The sequence below is a fragment of the Siniperca chuatsi genome, linkage group LG21, assembly GCF_020085105.1.
Source record: "Siniperca chuatsi isolate FFG_IHB_CAS linkage group LG21, ASM2008510v1, whole genome shotgun sequence".
Lineage (NCBI taxonomy): Eukaryota > Metazoa > Chordata > Actinopteri > Centrarchiformes > Sinipercidae > Siniperca > Siniperca chuatsi.
In genome coordinates, this window is record NC_058062.1 from 6,535,943 (window position 1) to 6,561,322 (window position 25,380).

Consider the following 25,380-nt stretch of genomic DNA (forward strand, 5'->3'; position numbering starts at 1 on the left):
TACCTAACCTGGAGAATCCCTGCAAACAAACTATTTAAAACAACTTGCTAAAAGTTTTTACACATGAAATAAAAGCTTTGAAAAGCAAAAAATCCTTCAGTGTCATGTGGAGCCAGCAGCAGATGTTTGATTACAGGCGTTACGCCAAGAACCCAGTGACCCTAAAATAGTAAAATAATAGCACTCAAGCAAATCAAGTCAAGTGCAGTTGCAACAGTCAGCTTAGCTTTTCAGCAAAGCTTAGTGTGAAAGTTGAAACTGAACCGATTGACCTGCTATCAGGAACATGTTGTGCACAATCCCTTATTTTTCTACCTTTCATGCTTAATTATCGGTCCTTGTTTAGGTAACGGTTCATGGTAAACTCACAGCATTTGAAGATAAGAAGAGGCACACAAATATGTGCTAATCATGGCTACTTGTTTTTACTTCTCAAAGTTAGCGGTCAGTTAAATGTACATTATCAAAAAAGGCCCAACTTTTTCACTTCTCCCCAATCTCCAGATAATATACAAAAAAAAGGGACAAACCAGGACATTATAAAGCTGCACATTTTGTACCAGATACAATAATAAAATATGCAATGCTACATTAAGTGGTTAAAAATACAAAGGGGGAAAGTATATTGATTTTTTAAAACATCTTTGAAGAACATACAATGTTATTTTTTCTTAACTAGCCAAGAATTTTAGTAGAAAGTGCATTCTATATAACAAAGAAAGGAGGAGGAGAATCATTCGGCAAATTGAAAGACAAAACAGGAAATGACAGAGAGAAGAACTCCATGAACATACATAACAGAAGAATGTATTTCAGACAGCTTGGAGGGGCCAGTGTAAAGTCGCCAAAGCAGGAGGAACATCGCTTTCACTTTGAGGGGAAGTCCATATTGGAGCAAAAGTGTATTTCCTTTGAAAAAAATAGAAAATTAAATTTATGCACATACTAAAAGAAATGTCCTTCGTTTGCTATGGTCCCTTCCACACTACTCGCCTCCATCCAGGATTCTCCTCCTTTTCCTTGCCTAAAAACATCCACTCAAAGTAATCACCTCCACCCTTTCCCATGCAGCCATAACTGCACTCTGTTCCACAATGCATTGTCAGTCCCTCCCTTCCCCTCACCCACGCAGCAGTAAAGTGCAGAGAAAACATACAAATGAAAAAGGCAAAAAAAATTAAATAAAATAAAAAGACAAAGATCCATACTGCAAAATGCTGAAGCACAGCAGTGAACCCGAGGGGGCAAGATGATAAGCAAATAATGCAGCTGTATTAAGACCCACAGAAATGGCAGGATAATTGCAGGTCTCAAATCAAAAAAAAGGGGCGTCTTTCTGAGCTTAACCACTCAGAATAAATTCCATTAGAGAGGCAGAAAGAGGATCATGTTAAAATTTACTGCTATTGTTCATCTCTGTTATCCCCAAATACACATATATTGGGGCACACTCTGTAAAAGCAGCTTTTGGTACAAGAGCACTGGGAACAACCCGACAGACTGGTAGAGATGCGCATGCACACACACACACTCTCTCTCTCTCTAGTTCTCACACACACACACACGCTCCTAAACACACATCTGACAGCCATCAGACTGGGTGAAGCAACAACCAGGCAATCCAAATTCATGCCACCGATTTATGCTTCTTTTAAACAAACAACATTCGCACCATCGGTCATTACATTAATAAATGTAATTTCTTGCGTTGACTTGATCACATGTATGCTTATCTATACAAGAATTCCAAGTATTATAAGTTGTATGACCACTGCCTTTTATCCTGACATTTCCTATCATGAGCTAACAACATTATATCTACACTGCAGAACCAATCATTAGCTTAAAACTGAGCAAATTATCAGAGAACATAAAAAAAACAAAAAACAAACAAACATAGGAATGACTCATCAGCCATCATTCTGTGTAGGCAACATTCAACAGGTTTAGACACGCGTTTGCCTGTGTGGATCAAAGTATGTCAGTACAATGAACGTCAAAAAACAAACCTTTACATTACAACAACGCCCCACACCAAACTGTGGAATATAGACTGAGAGGAATATGCATAATTGCCTGTTAAGAACTGTAATGAAAAAGGTCCCAGGTGTGTATACTGTGTGTGTCAAATGACCTTTAACATGGTAACCCGTATCATTTCGACAGCAGCGAAGGGAGGTGGGGTAAATCCTGATGGGGCCATGTGTCTGGCCCCTCACAGTGGCAGTATTTGACAGTCATCTGTTATCTAAAAGCATCTGTTGACCAACAGTACTGAAAGCTGAGGTTGCACTGATCAAGGTAAGTAAATCAGTGCCCATACGGTCTGTGTCTTTAGGTGTGTGTGCTTGAGTAAGTGTGAGGGTGTATGTGCCTACGGCGTGTCCTGCATAACTTGAGTTTCTTCATCACAAAATATCTAATCAAACCTCAAATCCATTGTAGAAAAACCAGGCTGGCAAGACATGTTCTTATGACACAATACATTGCTATTTTGTAATATTACACTTCTGAAAATCAAATGGAAAATCAAAATTAAGAAATATTTTATGTACTGGATTGGAAAGCACCATTTAACCATGACATGAATCTAGACTATGTCTAGATTCAACTAACCATTTACAAACCCCCCCCCCCATGTCCTTTTACAAAAATTCCTCCCCGCCTTCTTACTGTAACCTATGGCACTGTGTCTTGCACTACTGCTGTTGCCATTCTGACAGAAAGTCTTAGCATCAGGACAGAGAAATGCTCAGGCAGAACCACATTACATTACATTCCACATTACAACATTCATCAAACATTTCTGTGGGGGCCGAGGCTCTGCAGTACAACTAGGAGGGCAGGCTGAGTATTGCTATGGGGAGGACCTGCACAGAAAGCAAAAGTCCTGACCAATGTGCAACCAAGTCTACTAGACATAAAAGAGGAAAGTTCAGCGACACTGATCTTTGATGATCCATGAAGCCCAGGTAATACATACGGAGACATCCATGAGCAGCTTTTGATGAAAAGGAGATACTTTACACCCATCAATGTACAGATAGAGAACTCACACAGAGATCACTGTGTAGATTTCCTAAGAAAATTTTGTAAAATCTTACCGGGGTATTTAAGTAGGGGTCTTACTTAAATAATGTGCGCACTGAGGGTGTATCAGTCTGAATCACATACACAGGTGTGTATGTTTAGCTTGACTAATTTAAATCTGCTTTAGAGGAGCACCCTTACATCAGGGGCCTAGCAACTGAGAGACTGAGGCAGGACTATGAGAAGAGGAGGAACAAGGCGCAGTTTGGTGTGGGCCTGCAGAGCTGAAGCACAGTTCAGTGGTGCTGTGGGGCTCCAGGGCCCTTGTCAGGGGGAGCCATGTGGTGCAGGTAGCCGCTGTCTTCGTGCCCACAGTGGTTTAAGGGCTCACTCTTGAAAAGGGCCGGGGGTGGGGGCAGGTGGGAGACTGGGGGTACGGCCAGGTGGTGGTGGGGGTGAGGTGGGGCATGTTGGGGCGTGTTTGAGAGGTGTTGCTGGGTTGTCTGGGGGTGCGGATGATGGTGAGAGGGGGTTGAGTGGAGCTGTACGTGGGAGAATGTGTGTCCCACAGGGCCTCGTGGAGGCATGGGCCCTCCTGTTGGGCTGAGGCCCAGGGGTGCTGAGGTGGTGGCCGGGGAGGCAGCTGAGGGGCCGGGACTAGAGGTGGAGGAAGAGGAAGAGAAGGTGTTGGCAAAGATGCGGACAGGTACAGGTGGACCGCTGGTCTGCAGAACCACAGGGCTGGTGACTCGGAAACACTTCTCTTTGTGTGCTTTGAGCATATTGGAGAAGCGGAAGCGCTGGCCGCACACCTCGCAGGGATAGGGCTTCTCCCCAGTGTGGGTGCGGCGGTGGCGCTTCATGTTGGGCCGGCTGGTGAAGCTCTTCCCACAAATCTCACAAATGAAAGGCTTCTCTCCTGCACAGATTCAGAAAATAAAATACTGATGTGTGAGGAAGACAGAGACTGTATAGCTACAATCTTTTTGTTAATTGATACAGAGAAGATAATCTGATGCATCAGTCAAATCCTTTGTTGTCAAATTTGATGGTTACAAAATTCATCAAATCATCAAGTGATTAAAGCTCTCCAAACAAGTTAACTTTTCTCTCCTTTAAACATTTCTCTCTAAAGAGAGCAACTGTTCCCTTTTACAAATGCTAATAAGTCGCCATCTTGAATTGAGGGCCTTTGCTGTCAACCCACCCACTCTGCAGGAAGCTATTACAATTCACACTTTGAGGAGAGGAGATGTGAAAGTGAACAGTAGCAGCTCCGTTGGAATGCAGCGTTCATTAACCTCCCTCCATGGAGCCACTAAATGTGCCTGCTACCACCCACACAGCCATCTCTTAACTGGCTGCTGAAGGGCTCTCTAAATGCCTTATTCTGGCATGTTATGTGTGAAGCCCCTCCAAACCAACTGAATATCAAAAGGTGACAGCTAATGTGCTTGTCTTCTGTAACTCACAAGAAATCATGAAAAATCTGAGTGCAGTGAACCACATTTTGGGAGTTTGTGTTTAACATGTGAGCTGCCTATTACAGGGCATGACTGGGTGTGTCTCCTCCTGCAGGAGGCTAAATTTGTTGCTAGCGGCAGGGAGAGGAGAGGGTAGCATAATTACACATCACAAATAGAACCGTGAGGGCCAACTGAGAGCAGTGTGTCCACCCACGACAGGCATGGCTGGAGAAAAAGAGTAAAGGACGTACAAGCTGCACTGCTCAGTTTGGTCTTTGAAATAGCAATGCAGCAGGGACAGAAAAATCAGAGGGGTGTAACACAGCATGTGTCTGGGTAGTCATTATAAGCCGCAATATATGCAAGGCTCTTTGATGTAAAACATCCCTCTCATTACAAAAACTGGGCGAAGTCTCCTGCTCTTACCACTATAATGTTCATCTTGGAAACATCCCATGTCTTTCCTTTTTTAGAGAGTGTATGGTGACTGGCTGGCTGACTGAGCCCAGGAACATTGTTGTTTGGCAAAGTTTTCATTTCAAAATTTCTAAAGTATCTGTATTTAGATTTGCAACAGGCAGAAAAAAACACAACATCTGATAACTACAAAAAATGTATGGCTTTTTTCAATAAAATAAGAGTGAGGACCTAAATTAATAACAAAAAGTCCTTTAGGCACTTTTTGCATTTCTATTCACATGTAACTGAAGAACTGTGAAGATCAAGCAAAGTATACTGATAAAAGATTACAAAACGCCAACACCACAACAGCTGAGTCATCATGTCTGTCTTTGTAATTTACTGTTGACATGTCTGTGTGATATTTAAATACTGTAGATGCAGGAAAGGAGATGTGCAGAGATGGAAGGGCAGACTGCCAGAAAGGCGAGACGTCTGTCTCCAACGTAGTAAGGCTCTGCTGAGTGCTTCTAGTTATTTTTCTGTTTTAGCCAGTATATAACTGAAATACTTAGTGAATTTTTCTTATACCCTCACTTTCTGTTATCATGCTCTTTTTTTAGACTGGAAAGTTGGCCAGATAACTTTAAATGTGAATAACATTACATTTCCAAGTCCTTACATCTATACTAGTGACGGCCAGAGCTTGTTTATATTCTGAATGATTTCTGTATGCAAGTTGTATCAGTCGTGAGGCTTGTGTTTGACCAGTTTGTCACGTTTACTGGAGACTACATTGGAAACTACAATCTCTTGAACAGGAATGTCTTATTGGGCAGGAACAATAGTCCGGGAACTATATTTAAACCTAGGTCCCTCTAGTCGCTACATGGGTTAAGTTCATATTTTCCAACAAAGTTTCTCAGTTTCTGCAGTTGAAAGGGGATTTAAAACTAGAAGTAGGTTCCTGCAGTCAAAGAGCAGATTAAGTTCCTCACTTCTCACAAAAGGTTCCTGAAGAAGTTCCTGGGGTCAAAAAGGACCATAACAACAGATCCTAAGAACACTGTCAGTTGGTCAATTTACAAGATGGGTGCACTTAGAGAGCCAAAACTTTCATCATTTTGTCATTTCTCACCTGTGTGTGTTTTCATGTGCTCATCAAAATACTGTTTCATGTTGAAGTCTTTGCCACACCATTGGCACATGAACTGCTTGTGTCCGATGTGAATGCTCATGTGGGAGCGCAGCTGGTACTTGTATTGGAACCGCTCGTCACAGTTCTACAGCAGAGACAACAGAGGCGTTCAGGTAACATGCACACACCAGGTCAGTACACAGGCATGGACACAAAAACACTCACGTATGTGCAGACACACACAAAAACTCTGAATCCTTCACATACTCCTCTTTCTATACTTGCTAAGTTACTGAAAATGGTTTTAACCTTAAATGTTTAAATGTTTAAAACAATCATGAAGGGAGACTCACAATATTATTTATTTTCCTGTTTCTTTTGAGCATTAAGTTGACCTTAAGTTATGTGATCTTATTTACAGATGCACTGCAGTTCTGTAGCTACTGTACATAGACTACTTTTACTTCTGCATGCACATAAGAAACCAGGTTACTGGGACATGTCCGGTTAGGCAGGAAAGCGAGGAACACATTTCAAATACATGTTTAAGTTTTAGTCAGACTTAACTATTGAATTTAATTATTTTGCATGAGGGAGCCCAGCCCAGGATAAGTACTATATAACATGGCAAACAAAATCAGGTTTCTCCATACGTCTAGCTGTGTCAACAAGATTTGTCTTAATCCCTTAACCTGATAATGGAAGCAGGTTTCTCATTTTTCTGTACATGCTGTTTAAGAAATTAAGTTACTGCAGCAAGCCAACAATAACCTGATTATTTGGGTGCATGCAACCACACTGTATGTTTGCATTATAAGGCTTTCTTGGTAAGGTCTTTTCCTCAAGTGAGATATTTATAATATCACTGGCACCACCTGGCTAAATAAATGTCTGTGGGGAAAAAAATCTAGCAGTTTCCATACGGCACTACAGAGTAAGCCCACTGAGGAGAACGGCCTATACATTACTTACACCCTTAATAAGCATGTAATCACACGGTACAGTGTAGGATGACTTCATACATTTAATTAGGGCAGCTCCACCCATACACACATTTCCCTCGTGTGCTGTCCATTCAAGTGGTTGGACATTAAAAGGCCTCAGGTGGGAGTAAAGCCCCCCATCTGTCAATTTCCTCTGAATTAACAAGTCGGGGCAGGGTTAAGATAATCAACTGTAACTAACTCTGTTGAGCAGAAATAAGCTTGGAAATCCTGACACACAGCATGACAAAATGCATCCATAAGAGATGTCAGTTAAAGCCCCAAAACACTGAACATTTAGTTCTACATTTATCTTATGTTCCTGTGAATTGGTGAACATGTGTGGTTTGCTAATATTTGTGAATCGGTGAACATGTGTGGTTTGCTAATATTTGACATGGTTTGACTTGAGCTTCTCTGTATAGCTCATATGACATAACTGTCCAATGAATGTTCAAAACACAGGAGGACGGTTCCCCTCTAAAAGACGTCAACTGAATATAACTGATTATTTTGGGTTGTTCACAAACCACATGGCACAGATGGTCCTCTGCTCAAACTAATGAGTGAAAACTACCTTGAGGCTCCTTTTGAGGCACACAAGGGCAAACTCATCAAAACTGTAACCTTCAGTCACTCCACTCAGCCAACAGCCAACTACTCTCACATAAATCAGCTCAAAATAAATGCATTACAAAAGGACAAGCAAGAAAGATGATGACATTTAGGTGTGTGTGTGTGTGTGTGTTTATGACAAACAATATTTAATGCATGCTACCGTCACTCAAGTATGTCAACATTTTATAGGTTCTCACATATTTGTTCAAGAGTGTTTTAAGCAGGAGAGTAAATTAAACCAAACTCGTCATTCAACTGTGGAATTTAGGCTGCTTAGAAAATGCATAGTGTCTGGTTGGGAACGGTCATGTTGAAAAGACTTGTTTTCTATGTTACATGAATGATCTTTCACCTGGCAACACATATTTCAACAGCAGCAGCATGTGAAAGGGTGATACTTTTTTACAAATACAGATTAAACTCTGACTTTTAAAGCCAATTGTCAGGGATGTTATGTACCATATTGTCAGGGATGTTATGTACCATATTCACACTGTATAGCAGACTGGACACAAATGTGTCTGTGATCACATTGAAGGACAATTTGCATACAGCACAACAAACCTCCCAAACACTGTTAGTTAGCGGTTTTGCCTTGGAGGTTTTTCAGTCCATGTCCCAGGTGAGGCAATCCTGTTCTCTAGCTGTATGGCCTAGCACAAACGTGTATTTTGTCTGTGTAGCATTGGCCAGATACAATCAATGTGAGTAAAAAGCCAAAACCTGATCACGAGCAGTCACTCTGGATGCAGGTGAGACACATTATGATACTGTTGTGAATTGCAATCTATCTCAACTAGGTCTCTAGACCCAATCTGAATTTTATCAGAATACAATGCCACAATGTGTGTACCTTACCTCACATCGGAAGGGCTTCTCTCCAGAATGCTGGAGCGAGTGAACTTTTAAAGACATGCTGCGTTTAAATGACTTCCCACATGTCTCACAGGTAAATGGCATGTCCTTAGTGTGAGCTGGGTTTGGGGGAAGAGAGAAGGGAAAACAATATTGAGACAACTGCATACACCTGACGAGGTTTCAAATAGGATAGGATAGCTACACAATCAGAGATAACATACTAAATTAGTTTCAGTCGTAGTCATCTGGACACTTTTCAGAATCAAGACGTTTCGGCTCCCATCCGGAAGTCATTCTCGTCTTGATTCTGAAAACAGTGTCCAAATGACTACGACTGAAACCTTTTTTACGATGGAACACTCCTGGGCGAATGAGGGACTACACCGTCATACTAAATTAGTGTTATTTTTACCAACTTCAAAACACACAGTATTAACTCCATTAAGCTCAGCTCTGTCCATGTAAAATTAAAGAAAATGCATCTGATGATCCTACAAAAAAATTGCCACATAAGCACCCTCAAAAGAAAAAATGGTAAGTGTAAAGTCACAAGATGCATCATGAAAAATATCTATAATATAAATCATTATGTTGTGGCTCAGTCATATTGAGCTGACAGCCGTGTGGTGGCTCACACCTCCCGTATGGGATATTGCAGCGATGCAGCAAAATAGGAACTGTGGAAAAAAAGGCCTCCACTTACCAACCATGTGCTTACGGACATGAGCCATAGTGTAGAACTTCTTCTCACAGATTTCACATGAGAACTTCTTTTCTGCATAGCCGTGCACAATCTTAATGTGCTCATGCAGTGACCACAGCTTCTTAAAAGACTTGTTGCAGGAGACACACTAAAGGACACGTACAAGTAGAAAAAAAAAAAACCATTAAGATTAAGCTTATTGTTGCTGATAAATATCAGAGCAGCAAAACCTGATGGCCATGAGATAGTTCATATTTACCAAAATTGTTTCATTGTACTCCAGCTCCCTCTACTGGGGAAAAATCACAATGAGTCTAATTTCCTGAACTGCACAAATTTGACTATATTGAAGTTTAGACTGACTTGGCCACTACAAAATGTCAACATTGTTGTTGTTGTTTTGAAGCCATTCCTGTCTAGCTTAGCTCTGTGTTTGGGGTTGTTGTCTTGCTGGAAAATAAATTTAGTCTCTTGCAGACTGTAGGGCCTACTGCAGAGAAGCATCCCCACAGTGTCATGCAGCCACCAATATATAAAGACACCAAAATCAAAGCATTTAATATGATGGCCTGAAAGCATACTTTGGTCTAATCATATCAAAGAGACTTCCACTTTGTTTTAGTATCTCCCACATGCCTTCTGGCAAACCCTAGCCAAGCTATCATGTGAGATTTGTTTTCCCCAACAGTGTCTCTCTCTTTTCCACTACCATAAAACTGGTGAAGCACCAAGGAAACAGTTGTGTCTCCCATCTCAGCAATGAACCCTGGAGCTCCTTCTGAGCTGCCACATTTTGCCTCATTTTTTAAAAACTCATTTTAAAATAACCTCACTGAACCCTGAGGGATATTCATTCTTGTATCCCACCCTTGATTTGTTCTTTTCAGATTTGTTTTTGTATGATTCTTTGTCTTCATGGTATACTTTTGACCAAGAAATTGACTAAGCAGTTGTCAGACATACCAGATACAGGTGTGCTGAACCTAATAATTTTCACAATTTGATTCAATACAGGCTCTCTCTCTGTTCAACTTAAGTAGATTCTAAAAATAAACAAAAAAACAAAACACTTGGCTACACCAGTGATGGTTTTGGTGTGACAGAGTAAAAGAGGGTGGATACTTCTGCAATGGGTTATTGTTTGCTACATCAGCACTTAATTTAGATCAGTTTATCTTTTTCTGTTGATCAGTGTAAAAAATGCTTATCACATCCACTGTTATTAATAAACCATGAATATGTCCAAGGGGATGATTAATTTGGACACTGTATTAATGTAATATTTGCAAGTCAGTGTGTCAATAGTCGAGCATTTGACTTGCTTAATAAGTGACTTGACTTCACTTAAGATTAAATGCACACCTATTAGTAAGCCTGCTCTATTTGCAGTATTCTTTGCTTTACAGATAAGGAGTGAATATTATAACAAAGACTGACAATTATACCTCTGTTTTGATTTGTTGTTGCTGTTACAAGTATCACTGACTGACAGAATGTAGCTGTGGCAAAAGTTATACTTTGACATTGACATTTCAGAGCTTTGAGTCCACAAATTGTTATACACGAGTCAAGTGTGTTATCGGGACTGGAAGACTTTAGTGTGTCAATAATACACATCTGAAACATTACATCTTACAGAAAGCAGAAAGCATTTCATTTGAGGGTTGCCTCCTGGATAGAAAAAGTACATTAACAGGTTCTGCATTAATAAATGCTATTTTTCCGCTCTATAAAGCTAAACTAATTTATTCACAGCTAGGCATGGTTTCAGCTGGTTTAACCAGCTGGGAAAGGTGAAAACACTTTAACAAACTAACGAAAGATGCAAATCAAGTTCATCAAAACGGGGCTAAATTAAGCTATTCAAAAACAGCCATAAGACCCTTGGGTATTGATCCTGAATATTTTTTTCATTTTTAGAGAACCAAAACGAAACTGAACCCACTAATGATACAATCAATGACAGCAGATAACATATTTTTTAAACATTTCTTCTACATGTTAGTAGTTTGAAAAGGTCTGTGTCAGAATGTTACCGTCTGCTTCCATTTTTCAGTGTTAAAATGATTATGCTTTCTGTTTTTCAGCTTAAATTACTGCTTTTATGAACCACATATAACAGGAAATACAACAGCTATATGTTTCACTTGACTGTACTGGGCAAAAAAAATGCTACGCTTGAACAGCAGGTTAATGCATCAAAGCACCCACAATAAATCTAAAAGTAAATTATTCTGGGCAGCTGCTAAATTTATCAAGGTATATAAAGATTAGGGATGGGGATCGTTCATTTTTATTCATACTATTTTCGAGACTGCAAATCCAAATTTTTATCGATATCACTATTGATTCTTTTGTATTAATTTGGTGGAAAAACGAAACGACAATAAATTCTTTACAGAACTGGTATTGCTTTTATTGGTTAACTGTGAGTCTGTGACTGTGTGACAATTCAATAAACACGTCTGATGCTGTGCATTTATTTGAAAAGGAAAGGACCCCTTCAACATAACGTGTAACTATGGGAATAGTAAAATCATATATCAGCAGCAATAAATGTCCAACAAATTTTTTCCAACAAAGATGTGGTGAGCTTGAGCTGACCACCATCTAAATGAATTAAGTGGTGAATGTTAAACATATTTTGGCCTATCATTAAACACAAATCATTACTAGACCCTCCAAATGTTCTTCTATAAGACAGAAGGCAAGTGACACATTTTTAATTTGGTAAAATGTGCTGAATATCGAAGAAACACTTTTGTTTCAATAAGTATTTCGTTTTCACACTAAAGTGTTGGTTAATGTCTGTACTGTCATTTTAAGAGATCACATATTTTTGGATTATTATCAATTGGATTATTATTGTCAATGAACTGGAGTTGCTAGTTGGGGGAAGTTGGGATGCGTGCACCATGCATACCGTGGGTGGAGGAGGAGGAGGAATGTCCTGCAAAAGCAGCCGGAGTTGGCGGTGTTCTGACTTGAAGACAGTCGCAGGTACAGCATTTTGGTTTTAACTGATGCGCAACATTGAGGTGCTTTAGCATTGACGTTGTGTTCCCCCCTTACAAGAAATTAACTTAGAACATTAGAAATTAACTCAGAAGCCTTTCGCTTCCTCCTTATATTTGGCTTTACTGAAATGTAGCCAAGCCTTAGACTGCTTTGCACATTCAGCCATTCTAGCACGCAAGCAATTGACCAAATGAGAAATGAAATGAACAAGGGCGTTTAGTTCAAGGGCGGTTGGCAGGCATTTCAATTTAATTCAAAAACTTTATCAGACAATCGATGTTTGTGCACCAGTGATTTGATTTTAAATGACACGACTCTTGAAACATAACGTTACATTATAGGACCCGCTAGTCTTGATAGCGGTATCGATAAGCTTGGACCTTCTTGATTTTTGGGTTTTGGGAAATTTAGAACCGGGTGTCGATCCTCATCCCTAATAAAGATGTTTTCAAATAATATGGTGAACCCTGAAAATGCACTCCTCTGCCAATAAAATGTGAATTTGCAAAAGTAGTTACAGAGATATGATATGAGACTGGAGAGGTATGCTTTACCTGGATGTTCTTCTCACAGTCAGTCTGCTGGTGTAAGGCCAGCTCACTCTCCAGGACAAACTTTTTGCCACACTTGTCGCAAATCTGCATTCGCCTGTGTGTGACATTCATGTGCTTCTCCAGGTACCAGCGTGTGTTAAACACTCTGGGGCACTTTTCACACGCCAGCATTTCCTTCTCCTCCACCTCCGCTTTACCTCCTGTCGTCGTAGTACCGGCAGACGATGGGGCTGATCGAGCTGACCTGCGCTTGCTCTTTGGAGGCTCTATGTGCTTCCGCCGACCCCTGGTGGTCATTCCAGGAGTGGAAGTGCTCAGAGCTGTTCTGAGGCTTTTCCTCCGTGGCTGGCTGGGAGCTGCTGTGCTACTAGCACCCCGACGGGCCCTCTTTGACCTCGTTCTCCGACTCTCAATCTCATCTTCCTCGTCATCTTCCTCCTCTTCTTCATCTGGGCTGTCCTCCTCCTCTTCCTCCTCTTCGTCGTCATCATCATCATCATCGTCGTCGCTGCCAGCTCTGTCAGAGTCTTCTGCTGTGGTTCCAGTTTTGTTGTCCCCCTTGGATACATGAAGTGTCTGGTTGTTCAGATTAACCTCGACAATGATCTGCTCACGCTTGAAGCCCTCATCCTCCCCATCCTCATCCTCTTCTTCCTCATCGTCGTCATCGTCTTCAGTATCGTCAGAGGTGCCGTCGTTGCCAGCCTGGGAACCCTGCGTCCCCATCTCCTGCCCTGCTCCTCCCTCTCTGAAATACTGCTGATGTTGCTGTGGAGTCACATGTTGAGAAGGCAACTGACCAATGTTCTGATCTCCCATGGATGTCTTCGCTGCCATTTTATTGTCCACTAACACAGAATAAGGCTTACCACCAACCTCCCTCTTATAAAGCTTTCCTGTCAGGTCCAGATCTGGGTTAGGAGAGTGAAAATAGGACTGGGACACCGGCGCCCTGCGTCCTTCCTCCTGTGACATCCCGCCAAGGCTAGGGACGGAAACCTCTTCCTTGAGGCTCTTGCAGGATTTCATGAAGAAGGACAGGGAATGGTGGGATGGAGTTGGTAGGAGCACAAAGCAATAGAAAAGAGTAACCGCTATGGTGCCTAAGTTGACAACTCAAGTCTCAAGTAGGCCTACAAGGAGGGGCAGGGGACGCCACCAATCCCCCACCCTCCTTCTACTGAAGAGACAGGAAGGAGGGGATGTGACAGATAGTCAACCTGATTCAAAAAGAGCATCCATGCTGTCCAAGGTAGGAAATGCAGTTGGAAAGACATACAATCTGTTCCAAGTTTTGTTCCATATACTTAAACATCAGACTGCAAAATCAAAGGTTCAGTATCTTTGATGCCGAACATTTGAAGCTAAATTCCTCTCGGGTTATTATGTGAGGTTTAGGCAGCTGCCAGATTCAGTTTCACTGAACGCTGCTGCCCTGCAGGGTGCCAGTGTCTTCAAACTGCAGAGCAGGTAAAGATGAGCTGAATGCCAGGCATAGAACTGCTGTAAGGACTTCTGTGTATTGCTTGAAGAGCCATTTACAGTGCATTACCTATGAGATAAGACAGAAAAAAAAAGGAAGCAATATAGAGGAGATTAGAAAAGGTGCTCTTCTGCTGTCCTGTGTCACTAGAGTCTGTGAACTGAAACAACAGACATATTGTCAAGTTTTCAACAATGAGCGCTACATTTGCCCACAAATGTTTCAGTGTTGTGTGTGTGTGAATCAAAACCACAGCCTCCACAAATGAAGAGCGGATTCAATTTCAAAAGCGGAGTATTCTAAATATTTCCAGGCCACAACTGAAACACCTCACTACAAAATATAATGCAGAGATGGTTTGCTTTCTAAAGTTAAACACCATAATACATCTTGTTAATTCAAGAGCATATTTACAACTGAAATACAACAAAACACCATTATTACCCACTGAGAAGTATTATGCATAGAAAATATGAGATGTTCATAGCTAAATATGTATTGCAATGGACTATGTAAACATAGATGCAATCATTGTACATCACCTACAATCTGAATCTTAAACAATAATAATAACTGCACCAGTCAAAAACTTCACTAGATCATAGTTATGTTTTATATCTTTCCAGTATAACATTTGGTACAATTAACAAAAATGATGAGCAATTTGCAAAAACACAAACCCACACCAACTTGATGGCAAAGCACTGATTAAATAAAAGTCTGTCTATTTTTTTTTAAGCAACACACAGCAACTTGCACACACACCTCCCATTGACTGTTAGAGAACTGCGTGTAACCACAGCTCAGGAGCTTGTGTTGCAAATACAACCACAGGAAACTGTATTTCAACTTTTCAATGAAGCCAAAGCACTGCACAGTTTGAAACCTACAGTATGTTTATGCCAGTTAAAGATGAAAAAGACTCCTTGCTTTTATGGCGTTTGTATGTTCTTGACTTTTTCGTACATCTATGCTGGGGTGTCCCGGGCCGACAGTTGGTTGACCTCGAACAACCTTACACCCTACCTGCCATAATGAGTGTGCACCAGGGCGGTTTGTTAACTAGAAAACCTCCCTGAGCAAGAAACAAAAAAAGACATTTCCTTTCTTGGAGACAGCATACATCCTCTGCTGTGTCTTCACAAATGTCTTATGCTTTATTTCTTTTAAGACGCAACGCTCCACCGTCTACAAAGAAAACATAAATAGGACAAGAGGGACTTTCATATTCAAACAAACCCCCACCGGACTCATGAAGGGTACTTTGTTCTAGTCTTTAATTTACAGTCATGATTAACACGAAAGGTTTGCGAGAGTGTGTAAAGGAGGGGATCATAAGTGACATGAGTTTGGAACTACGTAATCACAGCAAACATGATCATTCTGATTATTTTTGACAATTGCGATCACAATTATCGGTCACAATTAGCAAAAAGCATCTTTTTTTTCCCCACTTCTGCTTTTTCCAGAGCAATATTTGTCATCTAATAAGTGATGTTTTCATTTGTGGTGAGTTACTTTTATTACAGTCCAAACTACTTATTATTGAGGGTTCAATACCAACCATGATTCAAACTGAACAGAAGCTGCACTTGCTTGAAGTCATCAGTAATAAAACCAGAATAATTCCAAATGACAGATCCACATTTGAAAGCTCAAAAAAGGAGGTTAGGGTCTGAAGACTTACAAGGACTTTAACATTTTTCAACTTTGTTCACTGATCAATTTTTTGATCAGATGCTCTCTGTATCTCTGTATTCAATCTGAACTTAAGTTCTGGTCAAACTGATTCTCAATTAATTGCTATAATCTCTCTTGGTAAACCCCAAAATTATTTTCCTGTTCGTCCTGTCACTTCATCTCGGTAGACTGTAATAAAAAGCATGCATGAATGAAGGCAGATGTAAATGGAACTAAATGATGTGTGCTGTTAGGTTTTTATTAAAGCCAAACATATAGATGGGTGACAAATTAAAAAGGAAAAACCAACATGAAGTGTCTTAGTATGGAGTCAGGCCACCATGAGCCTCCTGAACAGCTTCAGTGCTTCTTGCCAAGTCTGTGGAACTCTACTGAAAGGGATGAACACCAGTCCTCCACAAGATATTCCCTCATTTATATATACAACCTTTGTTTAATCAGGTAATCTCATTGAGATCAAGACTTCTTTTGCAAGAGAGACATGAGTGCAGCAGATAGAAAGAAAAACAAACATAGCCAGATATAACAAAAGGATATATAACATCAGAGACAGTCACAGACATCCCTAAATAGATTTGAAAATGAAAGTTTATATTACATCAATGTTGTCTTGTGGTGATGGGGAGCATTGTCTTACACGTTAGTCCAAAATCTTCCATAGGTGTGAAACTGGGTTAAGATCTGGTGACCAAACCATTCATTGAGCCCGGGTGCACGGAATCATCTGCATTTGATATGTTTCTCCACTCTTTTATTCAGGTTTTTCCTTTAATTTGTCCCCCATCTGTACATGAACCTATGTTCTACAGAAAGTGAAAGCCATTTATGTAGAATTTGTCAATCCACACAGACACACCTGTCTTCCTGTGCATGTTGACTCTGATCCTTTCTGAGAATTGGACAGCAGCTCTGAGAGCATTAAGACCACAGGGGGAGGGCGAGCTCTGCACTGACAGAGAAACTCAACTCACATGGCTGTCTTAGACACAAAGCCTAATAGATTATCCTGCGTCTGGATGACAGAGGAATATAAATTGCATGAGAAACCACTGCCTGAACATGACTTAACATGCAATCAGCTGGTTCCAATCTCTCTTAAGTACATGCATGTTTAAAATAAATGTTTATGGGGTTGAAAGTGTATACAACAGCCAACTAAAGATATAATTTAATTCACCATTCAAAATTACTAAAAACTAATCAAAACTGCTAAATTCACTGCTGAAAACTATAAAATAAAAAAACACGTGTAAATAAACAAAACACAAAGTGTGGTTATGTAACCCATATTGAGCAAAATCCTTCTACCCGTTTATCATTATCATTGATGAGTCATTTCAGAGTTTCACTCACAGCGAAATAATACAGTCCTTTGATGTGGGAATCAAGTAGAGCGTAGACTTCTCAATATCACTGGTAATTAGTCAACACAATCACCTTGTCAGATTGGGAGGTTAAACCTATTGGAATGATGATCATACGTGACTGCCTTTTTTAGTTTGGATAGCTTTCAAAAGATGAACTTTCCACCCTGATGCAAAAAAGAGAAAAGTGCATAAATGAATGTCTGTCTGACAGCCCATTTAAGTAATCCAAAGCATTACTAATGCTCAACGAAACTTGCCCAGAAATAAAAGTTTATTCAACAATAATATAGCCTTCCTCAATCATGCTTGAGACATGATGAGAAACCAAAACTCATTTCACATAGGGTAAGCCACAAAGCCAGTCATATACCGGATAGATGCTACAGTGGTTTAAGATTTGAATGACAGGATGGGAGCTTTACTGCAATGGCACTATACAACACTTAACCAACAGCATTAAATGGTGCAAGTGTTCGCAAGTGCTTGGCTTGTGACAGTAACGCAGATGAGACCTCTGAAGCAGTCAAAATATGTCACATTTACCTCTTATTATGCAGCAGTGCTCCTCAAAATCCATGCTCCCTTCCAAGTCTAGACTTTAATGAGCTTTCCCTTTTGCAGCTTGTAGAGGACCGTGTGAGGGTTCACATTCCTCACTCTGTCCAAACTCATAAGACCTTAACCAGCTCACTGTGTGGTGCACTGCAGGGGTGCTCCATGCCGCTGTAGGTATTTGGCCCTAAAGCCCATAATCGGGTCACAGAGCAGTGCCTAGTATTTTTGGTCTGGTATAAATCATCTGAGGTATCACAGAAAAGTATTATCTCAGCCATACCAAGTTCCTTTATTCTCATCACTGCACAGAGAGACACTGTCAAGCCTGACAGCAGTCCACTGATGTTTACTACTGGGGTATCTCTATTCTAAATAGAGAAAGACAACATGGAAACGATCAACATGGTTCTTTTTAAAATCCGAGTTTGACTGTAAAAAAATAAATAAATACCGGCACATAATTGAAATACAAACGGAAGGATTGAGTCAAACAAGCTTACGATTTCTAGCAAACGAGGTTACAAAGTACGAAACCAATATCATACATAATTTTGGGAAATATGACGAGATATAGTGCAGTAGTTACTTTCTGGTTTTATAGAGCTACATCTTGCTGAGGGCACTCTTTTCACCTACAAGACTTGGAGTTAACGTTGCAGTGTGTATGAAGCAAAGAAAGAGTTAAAACAAAAAGGCAACATTGTACACCGAACAGCAGTAACACTGTGCAGGCCTGGCCAACTTAGGCTACTTAGCTAGCTAGCAGTACTCCATAGGTATTAACCTGCACACACATGACAAGCTAACTTGGCTACATTAGCTCAAGGTGCAGCCATTAGATATTTTAGTGTAGTTAATGTTACTCAGCCTCAAGAACAATCTTATTACCTTGCACATGCTATATCATCTAAAGGCTAGTGTTTGCTGACATGCATTAGATAACAGCCCATAAAGTACTTTCACTTTTTTTAACCCAAACCCGCCCAGATTGGGGCTAGTTAGCTTAAAGCTAGCATCAACGTCAGATGTTTAGCATTAACGTTACACTTAATTTCGATACTGCACTCTGACGGGGAAAGTGTGACAGTTATAGGACCCACATGAAGCTAGATGAAAAGCCGATGTCATGCTTTGTTATCAACGTATCTTTCTTGTCGTGCAAGATGAAAAGCGCCGCTTTCCTAACAAAACCCCGACTGCTGTACTGACAAACCCACTCAACTCGACACTGTCACAAAGTCAGTGCTAGCTGAGCTCATGAGCAATTCTCACTGTAGCTCCGCCACCGGCTACCGGCGACCTGCGTGTGCTTTTCCCAGCGGTTGCCATGCTTGTCATACATGTTAGTGCATAAAATTAAGTTATAAAGCAACATTCTGTTGTCGGTTTGCTGGCTTACCTCCGTCGAGATCGACCTCCCTCTTGCGTTCGTGCAATCAGAGTTGCACAGATTCAGGGATGCACGCGCACTTATCTCACTCGCTCTCCCTCTACATTCGCGGATGTGCATTTAGAAAGGGTGCCAATGATCTTTTTGTGCAAAATGTTTGAGTTTATATGTCGATATGCGTTATGGGCTGCGGAGATACCTGCGCACCGGTGTCTTCAGCCCCGCTACGTGGCCCGGCCAAGCTCTCGCGCGTACCACCGCCGTCCCGCGCACATCCCAGGCTTTCAGGCCGCCGTCTGGGCAGGCGCGCGGTAGCGTGTCTGGGTCTGGATTCTTTTCGTCTCCCCTCCAAACCGGACAGGGCACAGCACGCGCGCACACGCGCTGAGCTGATATCCTTGATTGATGAAATAATAATGAGAAAAACCTGAGGTCCGTTTTATCCTCTCAAAAGAAAATTCCTAAAAGAGTAATGAATGTATCCAATTTTACCACAAACTCTCTTTAATATTATACCTCTTTAATTGTTATATTTTAAAATTAAGTTGTTTGGTCTGGACACACAAGGGGTCCCAGTAAATTATTGTTTCCTATTTATTTCTATAGAACCTCCCAGGAAATTGACACAATTCCATATTTCAGAGATATTTTCCTAAATGATAAATAACATCCACGACAATGCATAAAGTAAGGGTTTAAAAATGGATGAAAATCTAAAATCTATTATTAATCTCAACCATGCCTTCTTCTAAAATTAATTTAAATTATGATTTCATCTTGAACTATAGTTCAGAAAATATTTAAAAGAACCCCATCATTAGTTGCATAGAAGTTTTAATTCCTTCCCATAATATCCATTGTTTTCAATAACTTAACTTTTCCCTGTCATCAAAACTACAAATGAGATAAACGTTAAATAATGGTGCAATTGTTGAGGAAGCAACAATGAACAGTGCAACTGACTGCTCATCTTCTACATTATATTTTCAAAAAGGGGAGTAATTATGATGCACCCTCCTGTGGTGACGATTATGATTACACTTAATAGAAAATACTGTATATTTACCTCTGAGGCATTGAACAAGCCCGACCATTGGGAGGTAGAAAGACAATTTTATTGTTAAGTTGGGCCATTTCTGAAACATGGGGCTCACACTTTCTCCACACAAACTAAAGACACAGCGACAACTGTACAGAATGAAGGATCATCCTCTACTATCTGACAGGCACATTCCAATTGATTGGGGGTGGCAATATTCATCCAAAGGAGAGCCTTTCATTACAGATTTTAATATATGTAGTTACACAATTTGATGATGCTTTCCAGCACAACAATAACAGAGTAATATATCTTTTACAGGAATCAAACGGTTTCCCCTTGATGTTAAAATCACTCTGTTGCTTTCCACACATGCAGTGCTCTGAATCTGAAACAATGTAGCAAAGACAAATCTTAAGAGAATTTACTTCATTGTCAATTCTTTTCAAAACAAGGTACTTTTATATATGTTACCCTCCACTTCCTCACACATGGGTGGACTTCAATAATGTATCCATCACAGATCTCTCACTTTGTCTCCCACCATGCTGCTATCAGCAGAGCCCAGTCCAGAGTTGGCTAGAGAAAGAGTGGGAGGAATGTGTGAGAAGTTGGGAGTCCTTTATTGAATCCTCCAACCACCCCTTCCACGGCCCTTGTAACCGCTGGTGACAGCAAGTGTGGTAGACATGAGATGAGATGTTTTCACTGGGGCAACTGGAGCAATGTGCCCTGTCCTGAGGGCAGGTAAGTGACATTGCGAGAGCGGGAGAGCTGGAAAGCGATGTCCTCAGCTGCCTCCAGCTTACGTAGCTCTACCAGACCATCACCAGCCTCCATCAGGGAGTTGGCAATGAGCAAGGCAGCCTGGGAATCTCCCTCTGCTGAGATTATGGCAGCCTGCTTCTGTTGTTCTGCCTAAAAAGGATAAAAAGACTTTGTGAGTTGCCTTAATTCACAATTACTGTAATTAAACCTTCCAACTCTTCCCCCCATAGAGACTGCATAAAGTTTCTGAAGTAGTATAGGGATGACTGTGTGTTGAAAATAATACCTTTTCTACAACAAAACGGGCCCTCTCAGCCTCCTGCTGGGCCACCTGCTTCATCTCAACAGCCTCTGTGAATTCCTTGCCAAAGGTCAAGTGTGTCTGCAAGAAGACAAGACAATTGTTTCTCCAAGTTAAAACCCAACTGCAAAGATAACATGAACATTGTTGAAAAATTTGCCAGCAGCTTCATACCAGTGAGACGTCATCCAAGATGAGGCCAAAGGTGGAGGCTCTTTCTGTAAGGTCCTCACTAACCTGCCGAGACACAAGCTCTCTCTGGGTGATGAGCTCACCAGCATCAAACCGAGCCTATGAAAAAGAGACACACACAGTGGCTTATCAGTCAGTTTGTCAACTCACTCACAACAAAAGGCTCTTCTTGTCTGATACTCACCACTACAGCCTTCAAGACCTCTGTGGTGATGGATGGCAGCACCCTCTCATCATAGTCCTCACCAATACTGGTGAAGATGCGTGGCAGCTGGTTGGTCACCGGCCGGAAGAGGATACGCAATGTGATGTTTACATTCTGCAGATCTGGGGGGGGGGTTAAAATGTAACTATTATTGCACATATTGTTAGGTGTGGAGGAAGATAGTTGCACACTTGTACTCATGATGCAAAAAATGTTTTAATAATTAAGATAAGACACAGGTGTGCTCTATCATGTGTCTTATCTTCTATTTAATGTCTGTTGAGCTGGTTTGTCCTTCAATACCTTGACAAAGACTTATGTCAAAATGTTGGGTTTTTTTGCATCGTGGCTACAAGTGTGCGACTATCTGTCTCCACACCTGTACATTAGGATGTTAGCCATGCCAGTTTTCTCCTCTAAAATATAGCATTTCCAAGAGGCTAGCTGCACCCTCAGAGAACCCATACAGTCAACTGAGTTTTAAGAGACACAGACTGTGTATGAGCAAAAGTGTGGACAGCATTACAGCAGTTCAGTAGATAATTGATGTACCTTTGCTGCCTGTGATGACAGGCACGTTGCGTGGACGGGAACGGCAATCAAAGATGACAGGTTTCTGAACCCAGGGAATGAGGAAGTGGGTTCCTTCACCAACAACAACATCTTGCACTCCTCTGAACCTGTCAAATATCACAGCTCGGTGCCCTGCATCAACTGTAGCAAGATGGATAGTTAGTCTTTCTGCCAAAAGGTTTGTGTATACAGCATAGATTTTTATAGGTTTATAGCTCTACAACTGTCAAATGCTTTGAGATTTTTTTTTTTTTTTTTTTTACCCAAGTCAGTGTTTTCCTAACCTTTGACATATTGCTGAAGAGCTATACGGTGCTATACAGCTGCTATTGGGTTTACTACAGACATATTTTAGGAAACATAGTCATCAATCTGACAACAGAAATTCAGTAGTAAGAAACACACTGCAAATACAAAAAACACAAGCAAAAAGAGAAATGCTGCAAATCATACACAAGACTGAGTTACAACACAATAGAGCTAGATGAATAAACTATGATGAACACGCTAGTAATTAGTAAGAGGTTAACGCCAAGTGTACAGTCAATATCTCAAATGATATCAGAATAATGCAATCAGAATTTTAAAAGTTAAATGAACATAGTTGGCTCCATTGAAAACATCACTGGCGAATGGTCGAAGTTCGTTTCCCCCATAAACTTCTGCTGCGTTGTATTGGACTTGGGAGTATGTTTTTGATTTATTTATATATATTTGTGTGTGTGTATGTGCCTATGCGCTGTCAAAGTGGTGAAGATGTTTTCTTAATTTACTTGTGCTCTGTCTATTTGCACGTGTTTATTAAGTTGCAGTGCACTGAGCTCTCTCGAACACCGTATGAAATTGTGAATGTACCACTCTATTGTGGAGATGTTGCAGTTAAGTGTGATGATGCAACACAGTGAATTTGTGTTAAAACTGCTGTAATAATCGCTCAATGAGTCAGTTAGTAGTCTTATCTGACACTTTATAATTGCTCAGACTTCTTGAATGAGTGCCGTGTTCACATCAAGGACATATGAATCACTTGTCAGTAAGGTAAAAACTAGGTGAATTGGCCCAGGTTGAATATGACCACCACTATCCTAAAGTTATGTATTGTTAGGTATCCAATTGACCAGCACCCACCATTGAAAAGCGCAGAGTTCACAACACCTCCACCAATGGCGAGCGCCAGCCCCAACTTCCCAATAGACTCAAACAGCTTGGCCATGACAGCAATCTATTGGCAGTGAAAATAAGACAAGAGGTTGATACAATTAGAACACATCACCAGCATTACTCCTACACATTGTAAACCATTTGAGTGTTTGTGACAGCACTTAGAAAGCCAGCCTAAATCCCTTCCATCCAGTAAATAGTTGGCCTTGGGTTGAGAGATGCCAAGGCTTTGGGTGTTAGCTAACTTAGCTCACTAGCTAGCATTAGCTTATCAGCTAGCTATGAACTGAGAGTTGGTAAGCTAAGCCGACTAAACAGAGAGCTGTTGCTTAGAGTTTACTACATGTAAAATACTACATATAACGTTACATAATTTGAGATACATAAAAACGGCAATAAAGCTTAAGTCAGCCAAGTACAAATGGTACGCCAGGTGACTGTACGCATGTTATCTCTCGCTTACGGACATGCAGAGTGGTTGCTCATGTTCGCCTTACTCAACACTTATGATATAACGTCATTTATAGATAACATTAAAAACATGTCCAGTTCGCTTTGTAATTATTGCTATACAATTATGTATTTTCAGTGTCACGAAAGCACTGCATGTCATAACTCACCTCAGCTTCGCTCAGACGTCTATGACCTCCACCGGACACGACGTGCAACACATGAAATATCTGCGCCACAGCGCCTGCGCACTGCACGGAGCAACGTAGCCTCTGATTGGACAAAAGACAGACTTCTTCTTCTTCTTCTTCTTCTTCTTCTTTGATTTTACAAAACAACGTTGACTTGACTTTACCCAAAAACTAACAAACGACGGGGAAAAAAACTTTATAAAGAATTTATATTCTAGATATTAAACCTGTTTCTTATATATTTGAATAAAGCCCTTTGAACCTGTAACTGTTTACAGTAGGTAGTTTAATCAAATGGTTCCCAAAGGGTCGAAACAAAATCTGAGGTGTTGTGAGATGATTAATGGGGTAGGAAAGAAGAAAAAACGAAGCTACAGGCCAGCTTGGTGACTTGTAAACTGTAGGAAAGAGGACTGATGTATTCCAAGAGCTTGTTTATTCGTTCAGTAGGCCTAATGTAGATGATGTATGGCCTAATGTTGTAGAGGATTACAAGTACCTACGAGTACACATGGACAATAAACTGGACTGGGCTAAGAACACTCAAGCTCTGTACAGGAAGGGCCAGAGACGCCTCTATTTCCTGAGGAGGCTGAGGTCCTTCAACATCTGCCGGACAATGCTGAAGATGTTTTATGAGTCTGTGGTGGCCAGTGCTATCCTATAGGCTGTTGCATGCTGGGGCAGCAGGCTGAGGGTAGCGGAGGCTAACAGACTCAATAAACTGATCCGTAAGGCCAGTGACATTGTGGGGGTGGAGCTGGACTCTCTGTCGGTGGTGTCAGAGAGGAGCACGCTGGCCAAACTACATGCCATCTTGGACACTGTCTCCTGCCCACTCCATGACGTGCTGGTCAAACAAAGGAGCACCTTCAGCGGAAGACTCACCCCCCAAAAAGCACCACAGAGCGCCACAGGAAGTCATTCCTGCCTGTGGCCATCAAACTCTTTAACTCCTCCCTCTAAGTCTATATGACCCTAAGTCATTAAACTGGACATTGATCATTACATCTCTGCAATACTTGAAATAATTGTGCAATATCCTGTGTTAATACTCCTGGGCAATATTCTAGTTTTTCCTATTTATTGATATTGATATTTATTAATACCTCTATTACTGCTGTGCAATGTCTACCGTCTCATAATAATCTTAATAGGCTACACTTAACTTGACAGTACATGCACTACTACTTATTACTTATGTTATTACATTGTATTATTATACCGTATTATCATT

General features: G+C 40.9%; 2 protein-coding genes across 3 annotated transcripts; both read right to left on the bottom strand.

Moving 5' to 3' along the window:
* Positions 1-403: 403 nt before the first annotated feature.
* znf652 (zinc finger protein 652) lies at positions 404-19,609 on the bottom strand. Of its 2 annotated transcripts, none has more exons than XM_044181458.1 (6): positions 19,463-19,609; positions 12,768-14,319; positions 9,196-9,343; positions 8,493-8,608; positions 6,034-6,178; positions 404-3,949 (listed from the first exon to the last, which is right to left on the bottom strand). In XM_044181458.1, exons 2-6 carry the CDS (start codon positions 13,794-13,796, stop codon positions 3,327-3,329), a joined length of 2,061 nt encoding a protein of 686 aa, XP_044037393.1. In that variant the 5' UTR covers positions 13,797-14,319; positions 19,463-19,609; the 3' UTR covers positions 404-3,326. The 2 variants fall into 2 exon arrangements, with proteins under 2 accessions (XP_044037393.1, XP_044037394.1); XM_044181459.1 differs by having other exon boundaries at positions 19,273-19,591.
* Positions 19,610-20,356: 747 nt separating this feature from the next.
* On the bottom strand, positions 20,357-24,237 carry phb (prohibitin). The gene is made up of 7 exons (XM_044181464.1): positions 24,123-24,237; positions 23,470-23,563; positions 22,321-22,482; positions 21,748-21,890; positions 21,546-21,662; positions 21,357-21,452; positions 20,357-21,220 (listed from the first exon to the last, which is right to left on the bottom strand). Exons 2-7 carry the CDS (start codon positions 23,552-23,554, stop codon positions 21,008-21,010), a joined length of 816 nt encoding a protein of 271 aa, XP_044037399.1. The 5' UTR covers positions 23,555-23,563; positions 24,123-24,237; the 3' UTR covers positions 20,357-21,007.
* Between the last annotated feature and the right edge of the window lie 1,143 nt (positions 24,238-25,380).